We start from the raw sequence: 11,033 nt of genomic DNA on the forward strand, positions 1-11,033 counted from the left end.
ACTACATGATCTAATCAGGGTCAATCAAACTTGAGTATTACCCTGGAAGTTTAATTTGTTTGAGCCCCACCCTTAGAAAAGTCCCAGAACTCCTTGAAGGGAACAAAACTGCTAAAAATAAGCCCACAAAAATCAGCACGTCAATCAACATGGTAGAAGAAAAATTTCCACATGGCTGCACAAAAATGGGGGGCAACACACGATGTTTTTCATCTACCCCTTTCATTCATCCAATTTTTACTGTAACAGAAATTTAATCTCTACTTTCAAGGATACATTTGACCTTTGCTCCCCTGAACCAAGTATCAAACACTTTATTCTAGTTCCTGCTGAGCGGGAACAAACATATTATTTCAGTTCCCAGAAGGCAGGTTGGTTGATCTGAATAGAGGAAAAACTCCCCACTGTTCTTGACCTGGACGTCCACGCTCCAGGAGAGTGAAGAGGGGGGAAAAGGAAGAAAATTTAACTAAAATGATGGTTTTTAATGGGAACCAGAGGTATGGTTACAGTTACATAGTTCGACACAAAAAACCCGGGTGATCAGGAGATGGAAGGTTACAAAATAATGAGGGTAGTAACACTTGGTACAGGAAGAAAGCTGCTCCAAGGCCTCAGGAGCCAGGCTAGTACGGCCTCTCCCTGCGATCCTGTCTGTGCTCACCCCTGCAAGAAAGAGCATCCATGAGGTCTGGGTTCCAACCTCTCTACCCACCCACCCCCAAAACCCAATCTGCCCTGCCACCCACCCCAAGAGACAGCTCATCTCCCTAGGCACAGAGTACATGTGGGCACCCACAGACTAGCTCCCCCAGATAATTTTCCTTCCCTTGTTTCCTACCCAAGCATTAGTCTCAGCTTTCCAATCCCGCCCTCAAATTGAAACCACGTTCCCCAAACCCTGCAATCCCATGACCTCTGGTCAACTGCTCTAGTTTCCTTTCAATTTAGTCTTACTTACCTAGAGTCCATCTTGCCAGGGCCGAAACCACCTCTGTCCCCACCACCCCGGCCCCCTCGGAAGCCCCCACGGTCCCCTCCTCGGCCTCGGTAGCCACCCCGATCATAGCCTCCTCTGCCACCACGACGATCATCTCCGTAGTTACCCCCTAGGAAAAAAGAAACATGATTCAACCCTCTACTACATCCCCTAGACCCCTCCTCCCTCCCCTTGTCTAGCCTCCCTGCAGATCCCAACACCAGCTCTGCCCCTTCCTTACCCATATGAGAGCCTCCTGGTCCCCCTCCTGGGCCATCTGGTTTAGGGGCCTTACACTGGTTACATTCATTCCTCCAAGAGAAGTTCATGTTCTCACAGGTACTGAGGAAAATAAGACAATTAATGTGTGTGGGTGGGCGGTGGAAATGGCCAAGACCTAGAATTATGAAGATTCCAGTGACCCGAGGGATACGTGAGGAGAACGAGGTCTCAGAAAAACAAAGAGGCCTGTCTCTCAGGAGCAGAGACAAAGACTGCAGGCTACTGAACCCAGTCTAGATGACTTCCGGCCAAGCCTGTCCCTGTCAGCACAGCTTTGACATTAGTCACAAACTACAAACTGTCATAACATCGAGGTGGCGCTAGTGGTGAAGAATCTGCCCACCAATGCAGAAGACATAAGAGGATTGGGTTTGATCCCTGGGTTGGGAAAATCCCCTGGGGAAGGGAATGGCAATCCACTCCAACATTCTTGCAGATAAAGTCCCCGTGGACAGAAGAGCCCGGCAATCTACAGTCCATGGGATTGCAGAGTCAGACAGGACTGAAGCAACTTGGCACATAACTTAACATCAAAGGGCACACGAACAAGAGGACTGAGAAAAAAATTAAGACATTTCACTCACGGATTAGGACACTTCCAGTCCCCTGCTCGCTGCTGTCCTCCACCACCGCCACCACCACTGGGGAATCCTCCTCGGCCACCGCCGCCGCTGCCACCACCTCCATAGCCTCCACGGCCCATGGGTCCTAGGACAGAGCCAAGAACAGGTCTGCTCCCCTCCCAAGTGTGGTTAACCTGTCTCTCCCACACAAGCCCTTACCATCATCCTTCCCCCTTCTCTCCCCATCACTTCTTTACAGCAGTAGAACGAGCTCCTCACCTCCTCGCCCTCGGCCTCCACGACCATTGCCGCCACCCCGATTGAAGTCTGCTCGCCGAGTAGCAAATGAGACCTTGATAGGATTCCCAGAGAATTCTTTACCTAAAGAAATAAAGGAGGTATAAAAGAGACTTCTTAAGACCTATGACCTGTGGGTCCAAAAGTATACCTGGTACAATCAAGAGAAGACTCTGCCTTCTTACAAATGTTTACAATCTCATGAGATATAAGCAAATGTAGTGCTGTTAAGTCTTGGAAGACTCAAAGAAATCCTCAAAATGCAGCCTGTTTCCCCAGGCTAGCCACCCTCTCCCTGAGCCTCCTCAGACATACCATCAAACCAGTCAATAGCTGCTTTGGCGGAAGGTGGGTCATCAAACGATACCGTGGCCTCTCCCTTCAGCTTGCCTGTTTCCCTGTCAGTGTACAGATTAATCATGGGCTGTCCTGTTTTCTTATTTGTCTGAAGAAAGCAACATGAAATTACATCAGTCTTAAGAGAATACACCACTATCAAAACCATACCTTCCTATTTCACACATAACTTCAAAGAAAGCCATCGACGGTTAACTGCTTCTCCCTTCAATATTAAATGATAAAAATTATAGACTACAAATTCAAAAGTTCTAATCACCTTTTTAATCAATTGTGCCTTTTTGTGTTAAAATGTGATTCCCTTTGGAATGGTAACAATAAACTCTTTTTCCTCAACAAATGATGCAGGCAACCATTAAGACTTCTATTTTCACTAAGGTATGAAATCCCAAAGCCTGCAGCCCTGATAGAAAGCACCACTCTGCTCCAGAAGTACCTTTCTCTTGTCTTTCTTTTGGGGCTGGGGTGACAGTATACCATGTGGGATCTTAGTTCCCCAATGAGGGACCAAACCCGTGCCCTTGCAGTGGACGTGAGGCATCTTAGCCACTGGACTACCAGAGAAGTTACCCTAAGTACCTTGATGATACCAATCTGCTTGAAGTAATCAGCTACAGACTCAATTGTAACATTCTCGCCCAGCCCTTGCACGAAGATGGTGTTGTTGTCTGAATTATCCTGTTCTGTTTGCCGAACGCAGCAGGAAAAGTGGAGAGAGGAAACAGCCAAAGATAAAACAAGTCAGTGACACTTAACCACCTGAACTTTAATACTTGATAGTTAGCTTTCAAAGAAAATTTCTAAACCAATTAATATAAAGTACTGGTGGTAGAGTGACTGAACTGAACTGAACTAACTGGTGGTGTAGGTCTGACAAATCTCCAACTCTGCTTCATTATCTGACTGCCTGTATGCTAGCCGCTTCACAAATTTAAAATGTCGTTTTACAACCACTCCTTGAAACATGTTGATATTCAATAAAAGAAACCAGGGTCAGGAGTTAATTGCCCCCAAGACCACACCAGTGTTTTGTCAACTTTCAGTTGAAGACCCCCAAGAAACGAATTTTACACTAAAATGAAGCATACGAACATAATCAAAATAAAAAGTACACTAACTGCTTCCCTGTGTCTTTGTTAAATACACTGTTAAACAGCTACTCCTAAACTCTCTTTACCACATTTTCCTTCTCTAGCCCGCTCTTCTTCAGATTCCCTTAAGTTTGAACAACATCCAAATAAGTCCTGCTACCACTTTAGCCTTTCTTTCCTGCCACCTGTGAACTTACCAGAGTCATGACGTGATCCTTGGTCCCGAGGGCCTTAAGTGACATAGAAAATAAAAAAAACAAAAAACAAAAAAACAAGGAAAGAGGAGCCGTTAGTTAAGAGGCTGAGAAAGACAAGGAAAAAAACACCAAATCCAAACTTTTGCAAAATACCAGGTAAGTGCTCACAGCCAGCCTCACTCCAAACCCTGTTCTGGGTTGCCTGCCCAGAGAAAACCCTAGGCAGGTCTGGGAAAGACACAGGCTCCTTTTCTTAAGGTCTGCATGTAACTTGAGTCCCCACAGGGACAACTCCACACTTCAGAAAATGCTGCCTCCCCCAGCTCAGGCTGGGAAATGTCCTCAGCACAGACTGGGAGGGCGAGGAGGGAGACCCATTGAAGTTAACAAACCAACTCATAGCTTGGCCCTCTTCTCTCGCCCCAGAGAGAAATGGGCTCACCACCAGCATTGTGATATGCATCCATACAGTTTCTCCAAACTTTAGCACCAAAGACACTTATCCCGTGTGGAACAATTTTTAATGTCATCTTTCGAAACCAGTCTTAAAACCATGTTGTTTCCCCAAAAACCACATGAAAATAAAAATCGTACAAAATAGCTATTGTATGTTTTAAGCATGTCCCAGGGAACAGACCAGAAATCTTATTTCCATAATGCAGCCTCTATTTTTTTTTCCAGAGACCATCTTTGCCCAAAGTTTATCTGAATTCACCATATATAAATGTTGTACCCACACTCAATGACACCTAAATCATGAACCCAAGCCTTTGGCTTTACATGTTGAGACAATATCAAGAAACCTTTTGTTAGTTAACCAGACCAGAAAAGTTCCAGCTTACTGGGAGACTTCTCAAATTTGCCATTTTTCCATGAATTCAGTTTGTGCAGTTATTAAGAGCTGATTATTTCCCATGAGCCACACATGCTCCCAACCTTTCTTGGAAGCACTTCACACCTTCCTGCCCAGAGCTAGTTGCTCTGAGTTGAGTTTAAATACGTGTATGTAGGTATTGCATTGACACCATTCAGTATTTAATACATAAATATATACCAACTTCACCATCCTCAGGGCAGGGCAATACTTCATCCCTCGTCCAGAATTAAAACGTTTGGAGGTTGTTACACACACACTCACACACACACAAGCCTCGGACACACTGATCAAAGGATCGATCCTAAAGCCAAGTTGGCACCACATGTTCCGGCACACACTCCTCCAGTTTCTCACAACGGTGGTCACTAAGTGCCGGGTGTGGCGACACTCCTGTCAAGAGGCCTCCTAAACACCTCTTATCAACCTGGGTCAAACCAATTTGGTACCAGACGACTGCTGAGTCTTACTCCCTGCCTGCCTCCAGGTTAGCACACATCTGGCAGCAGGTGGCATTCCACCCCACCCCTTTCTGAAGGTGGTTATGGACACTCCAAAACTCTTGACACTTAAAACACGCTAAGACAACTGCAAATGAACAATCAGACAAAGCATTGCTGGGAGTTGGGAATTTTGGAAACTCTGTTCACTTACCACCAAATTTATTGAAGCCACCACGGTCACTTCCGCTGGAGAAGACAAGTTAGAAGAAAGGACATGAAGCTTCCAACGGCTACAAAAGGGCGGTTTTTGGTTTTGTTCAACATTCCCCAAACATAAGTAGGTGTTTTGGGAAAATGATAATGCAAGTGGCTACTAAAATACATTCCCCTTCCTGACCACCCCTTGTCTGACCTGTGAGCATGTCACACACACGTGTGCAATTTCTCAGACACAATCGTTAAGGATTTTGCTTAAAAGGTTATATATCTATTTCCTCTAGGAAAAAAAAAAAAAAAGACCCATTTTCCTTGGTCGTTCTTCCGATGTAGCAGATGTTTTTTCCTCTTGTCGCAAGCAGTTGACAACCCAGTAGTTGGTTTAAAAAACCCTACCCCCAATTTACCCAGAAGACATTTCACACCAGGCTGGGGTAGCCCTGAACACATTTTTGTGATTTTTTTTTTTTTGCTTTGAAAGCAGCAAGCAGACCCAACCCCATTCCATAAAAAGTCAAAACCAAAGGCAATTTCCCCTTAAAGCGAGACAAAACTTAGCTAAGCCCTACCCTAACTACTGAGCTGGTTTTGATCTCTCCCCACCCCCGGGGTCACCCCTTCTACACTGCGAGAAGAGCGGAGTATTTTGCAATGTCACCTTTCATACCTGTGGCACATAAAATGCAGAGCAAGTTAACAGTCACATAACAGTTGCTTTTCTTTTTTTAAAAGTTTTGCATTAAACACACGCACACAACAGAGTTTTCCTTATTTCTGTAAGGTTTGTGGCACTGCCCCCACCCCCCCGAATACTTACCATATACAAACTCTTTTTAAAAAACTTACTTTTCCCCCAAAAGGAGTAACACACTGACATTCCTCCCCTTCTCGAGAGAGACAGAGAAGGGTCCCTCCAATCGTTATTTACCAAGACTTGACAAATGCTCTAACATCAAATCTAAGGTTTTACTTCAGCTTCAGCAGGAAGGGGAGGAAAGAAGGTCCAGCTGGACAAGTAACCGGAGGAAGGGGGACAGTGGAGCAAGTGGGTGGGAGACCACTGTCGAGCGAACTGTACTTTGTCCAAAAGGTCTGCACACTTCAGAGAGCCCCGTGAACCGAGTCACACACAGAATCATTACAGTCCGTCAGATTAGTACAAGTCAAGTTTGTGGATTCAAGTGACTACAGAATACAGGAAGAGAGAGTAGCCAATTCCTGGAAGCTCAAGTCAGGTTAACCATTGACAACTCCCTTAGAGGACACATGGGAATACAAGTAACAAGCTTCCCGATCACCAGGAGTGGGATCATCGGTTTCCCTTGCAGAGAAAGAAGCCTTTACTTCCATGTTTCTTGCCTAGGATATCAATGACTCCAATCCACATACACCCCTACATTTCTTTTTCTTTAGAGATGAAAAGTTGTCAGTACTCAAATCTCTGTACAGAAGTGTGGGTAGAAATTCAGGCTCCCAAGTTCTCACAAAAATAAAATGGGGATGGATATACGAAAAAGAAACAGTCAAGATCCCAAATCAAAGTCCCCACAAATTCCCAGAATCAGACTAACCATGCACTACAGGACTAGGCTTCAAGGGAGACTCATGCAACCCTCCACCCTTTCCACTGATGATACTCCCTGGCTCACAAGACACCTACCCCATGCCGCCTCTGCCTCCACGGCCACCTCCACGACCTCTGGGTTCATAGCCACCACTGCTGCGGTTGTAACCACCACCACCGCCCCGGCCACGGCCCCCACGGTCCTGCTGGCCTCCCCCGTAGCCACCACTCTGGTCCTGATTGCCATAACCACCGCCGCCGCCGCCACCGCTCATGGAGGGCTGATCTTGGCCATAGCTACCTGTCAGGAAAGAAACACATGCCTTTAAAATGGAAAAAACAGACTGTGAGGTGGCATAAAACAGTTCAAAGAGTGCCAGGCAATAAATGTCAATAGAAATACAGATAAAGCGAGGACACAAAAATGCAAGGTATTTAAGAACCCTTTCAGGGTAAGGGCCTAGGAAAATATAATTTCTTGTGAAAGCAGGTATGAGACAGAGCAGAAAAAAACCTCTAACCTCCGCCACCCCCTCCACCACCTCCACTGCTACTGTTGTACTGGTTCTGCTGTCCATAGCCCTGAGGCGGGTTATAGCTTTGCTGCTGTCCATAGCTTTGCTGCTGTCCACCATAGCCAGACTGCTGGCCATAGCCTCCACTCTGGGGCTGCCCATAACCGCTGCTTTGAGAACTGCTACCATAACTAGGGAAAAAGAAAAAGACAAGAGTCACAACGCCAGTGTGCCCAGGACTTCACTTCTGGTACATCCCAATCTCATCCCCAACAGAGACCACCTCTCCCCCATTACCCCTCATAATTACTCCCACTGCTGATCACATCATTCCTTACAGATTCACCACTAATCTTTTCAGTCCCCTCCACACCCACTCCTTACCTTCCTGAGGTGCTGCTAGGAGTTGGCTGCTGGCCATAGCCAGGGTACGAAGACTGTTGCCCGTAGGACGACTGAGAACTCTGGCTACTGCCATAGCCACCAGTTGAGCCATATCCCTGGGGAGCTGACTGTGTGCCATAGCCTGCTACAACGAAAGGAAAAGGGAAGTCACAAAAGCTATGAGGAAAGAGAACAGGCAGGGAATGCATTGAGAACAACACTGTATACCACTTAAAGTTTCCTGTACTTGATAAGTCAACTTCTTAGAAGATACCTGGCATCTTGAAACTCATAGCTAAAGAGATTACCTTTCCACCTGAAAGCTGTGTTTCAACTTCTACTCAAGTTCTGAGTTCTAATCTCATCCCACACACACCCAAAGCCAGCCTCCAGGACCACCACTAGTCACAGTTCAGCAGATCTCTATTCACTAACAGCACTTTAACCTGCTCTGTGCAGAACAAATAAAGGCAACGCGCTATTATTTACATTTCAGGGACCTCAGGGCAAATTCCACCTCCTGGTGTATCATGTGATGCCATCTGACTTCAAACATCTTCAAGCAAGTCATTTTCCCTCTTTAAAAGCCTAAAGCATTTCTCCCTCTAGAGAATATTCCTCCCGCCTTCATTTCACTTTCATGCTTAGGGGAAATTGGGAAAACAGCAGCATATGATAGAAAAGTAAAAAGTCACAGAAAATAAAAGGAGAAGAATTACAAACCAATTAAGTCTTTTTGTTTGAAAGGACTCAAAACAGTAAAGAGTTTTAAGGGTCCAAGACTGGTTAAGGGGAACATTTCAGCACTGCTTAGGTTTAAGAAAAGGTGGGGTGACCCACTAAGACTCACTGTTCTGGGTCTGTCCGTAAGAACCACCGTAGCTGCTCTGGCCATAGCCCGAAGTGTCCGCAGACTGGCCGTAGCCACCGTAACTCTGCTGCCCGTAGGGCTGATTGCTCTGCTGGGAGTAACCCTGCCCAGGCTGAGTTGGGTAGGCCCCGTAGCTAGAGAAAAAAACAGTACTCTCAGGAAAAGACACCTTAGCCACCCTCGCCCTCTACAAATTCTGGAAGCCCAGAAGGGACACTCACCTTTGGGTTGCTTGTTGGGTATAATCTGCAAAACAAAAACAGGATTATATTACCTTCAGCCATTCCTCAGAATAGACTAAAGCTAAAAGACTTAAGCTTGGGGCTCCCCAGATAAGAAAAGCAACAAAGGAGGCATAAATTCCCTCATGAAACTCTACTGGAGAGGGGCAGTCTGTGAGACCCCAGTCAAGTTATCTTACAATAAAAAACGCAAAGAGAAAGTGCATCTCCACAAAACCAAGAAAGAAGCCTTAAGTACTTGAAAAAGCAAGAGTGCTAACGGACAGTAGCAACTGTCCCCAACTTCAATCGATGTCAGGAACTGCAAAGATTTACACACATTTCTTTCTCACGCCCCCTCTAGGAGGAAGACATCGCCAAGCGTTAGGCTGAAATCACACAGCGGTTTCAGCAGGACAGGTTTTTAATTCAAGCCAGAGGCAGAACTGTTCCGAAGGGAGCCTTCGCTTTCTCAATCCAAAGAACAAGAATGTCTTACAAAAGGCCACGCTTCACCCTTTGTCCAATCTTGGAGCCTGAAATGGGAGCTTTTGGTGCAAAGCCAGCTAACCAAGGGAAGAGAGCACTCTGATGCGCACGTTGGCTGGTACTCAAGCCCCCAGCCCTGTGGCTCCCTAACGAGCGCGTTTTCCTAACCCCCTTGCCTAACTCGGGACTGCGGGAAGTCTAGGCGAATCCAAAAAAGCGAAAGTGCTTTTTAAAACGCCACATGGAAGACGCACGGGCCTGATCGGCTCATCTCCTCAATACAGGAAACGAGGCGCTTCCCCCGCAGTAAAGAGCCAAAGCACCGAGAGAGGGTGTGGCCTCAGGCGGCCGTTCTTTTCAGTTCCCACCTCTGTAACAGGAAATTTAGGCGGGAAAGGCCTCGGGCCGGGTCCTCAAGACCGTTGGACCACTCCCCAGCCCCCCACTCCCAGCCGTTAAGCGGGCGCGCGGCCCCGACCCCGAGCCTCCGCCCCTGGCCGCGTGGCAAGCGAGGCGGGAACGAGGCGGTCCCGCCCCTTCCCGAGGGACCCCGGGGGCGCGGCCCACACCGGACGCGCGCCGCGGAGCCTCCAGCCGAGGGTCTCGCGACAAAAAGCAGGGCGGACTAGAGACCGGAGGGGGGGGCGGTTCGCGCCGCCAGAAAGGGGGGAGGGGCTAGCAGAGCGCGTGCGCGCTCCTCCGAGTGCCCGGATGCAGCACTGCGACAAAGCGGGCCCGAGCGCGGGGCTGGGGACTAGGGGGAGAAGAGGGTACGGAGATCGAGCATTTCCACCCGTGCCTCCCATTCCCAATCACTAAGCTGCGTCCCTCCGAACCCCCACCTCAAGGAAGGGGGCAGCGAAGGGACGACCTCCCGCCCCACGCGAGGCGCCAGAGGAGCAAAACAAAATGGCGACATCGGCCTCCCCCTTCCAACCCTCTCCGCTGCTTCTAGCCAGCGGTGCGAGAAAAAGATCCTGCACTCGATAGCCGCTCGGGTCCCACCGAAAAACAAAAGCCGGACTGGTAGGGAATGAGGTCCGGGGCCGGCGCGCCACGACCGCCTCGCGCCCTTACATACCGTTTGAGGCCATGTCCGCGCACGCGCGCACAGGCCGACAAGCAACAAGGTTCCAACACTACAGAGCACCGACGCCTCGAGGACTGAGCAGCCCCGCCTCCTGCGTCGAGGTTTATGTACGCCTCCCCGCCTACGTCTCTCGGGGGAACGTACCAACTACGGAAAGGAAAGGGGGAAACATGACCGGATTCCTGGTATTCTTCAGGGATTATAGAGGATCTTAGAAGGCGGAAAGGACATGTATTAACTAAAAACATATCAGATCATATAGATAATCGTGTTTTTTCTGACAAAGAACTATTTGCTTTTCAAGACTAGCCTACGTTTCACCTCCGCCCCTATGATGGCATAATGGTACGATCCGATTAACCCCTGGGGGCGGGGCAAGGGGCCCAGGGCTTCTGAGGGCGGAACTGTAGTCAAAGCCGGGAGTCGTAGGGCGGGAACCGAAATTCCTCAGGCTGACCCCTTTCACTGGGCCTCACTTTCACTCGGGGTGTGGAGTTCCTGCGTTCCGTTCCCCTTCCACCTTTTCAGACGCAAACTCCCTCCGGCACATCCTCCCTCTCTGGCTCTACTGTTCCTCCCAAGACAACACACTCACAGACC

General features: G+C 48.1%; 1 protein-coding gene across 3 annotated transcripts; it reads right to left on the reverse strand.

The window, feature by feature from the left end:
* Positions 1 to 470: 470 nt before the first annotated feature.
* Positions 471 to 10,452, reverse strand: FUS (FUS RNA binding protein). 3 transcript variants are annotated; one of them, XM_055409920.2, is made up of 15 exons: positions 10,425 to 10,452; positions 8,855 to 8,879; positions 8,613 to 8,767; positions 7,763 to 7,904; positions 7,385 to 7,569; positions 6,960 to 7,164; positions 5,295 to 5,329; positions 3,767 to 3,799; positions 3,058 to 3,161; positions 2,437 to 2,566; positions 2,104 to 2,205; positions 1,846 to 1,969; positions 1,221 to 1,321; positions 962 to 1,109; positions 471 to 666 (listed from the first exon to the last, which is right to left on the reverse strand). In XM_055409920.2, exons 1-15 carry the CDS (start codon positions 10,435 to 10,437, stop codon positions 627 to 629), a joined length of 1,542 nt encoding a protein of 513 aa, XP_055265895.1. In that variant the 5' UTR covers positions 10,438 to 10,452; the 3' UTR covers positions 471 to 626. The 3 variants fall into 3 exon arrangements, with proteins under 3 accessions (XP_055265895.1, XP_055265896.1, XP_055265894.1); XM_055409921.2 differs by having other exon boundaries at positions 7,406 to 7,569; positions 7,763 to 7,907; XM_055409919.2 differs by having other exon boundaries at positions 7,763 to 7,907.
* Positions 10,453 to 11,033: the final 581 nt, after the last annotated feature.

This window comes from Moschus berezovskii, chromosome 27, assembly GCF_049115385.1.
Source record: "Moschus berezovskii isolate FMDL1 chromosome 27, NW_MosBer_1.0, whole genome shotgun sequence".
In the NCBI taxonomy this organism is placed as follows: Eukaryota; Metazoa; Chordata; class Mammalia; order Artiodactyla; family Moschidae; genus Moschus; species Moschus berezovskii.

Excerpts from the sequence above, each read along its gene's own strand:
- FUS (XM_055409919.2), bottom strand. Across the intron at positions 7,908-8,612 it reads TTACGGACAGACCCAGAACA|CAGGCTATGGCACACAGTCA; the intron begins GTGAGTCTTAGT and ends CTTTCGTTGTAG. Across the intron at positions 7,165-7,384 it reads TGGTGGAGGGGGTGGCGGAG|GTAGCTATGGCCAAGATCAG; the intron begins GTTAGAGGTTTT and ends CTTTCCTGACAG.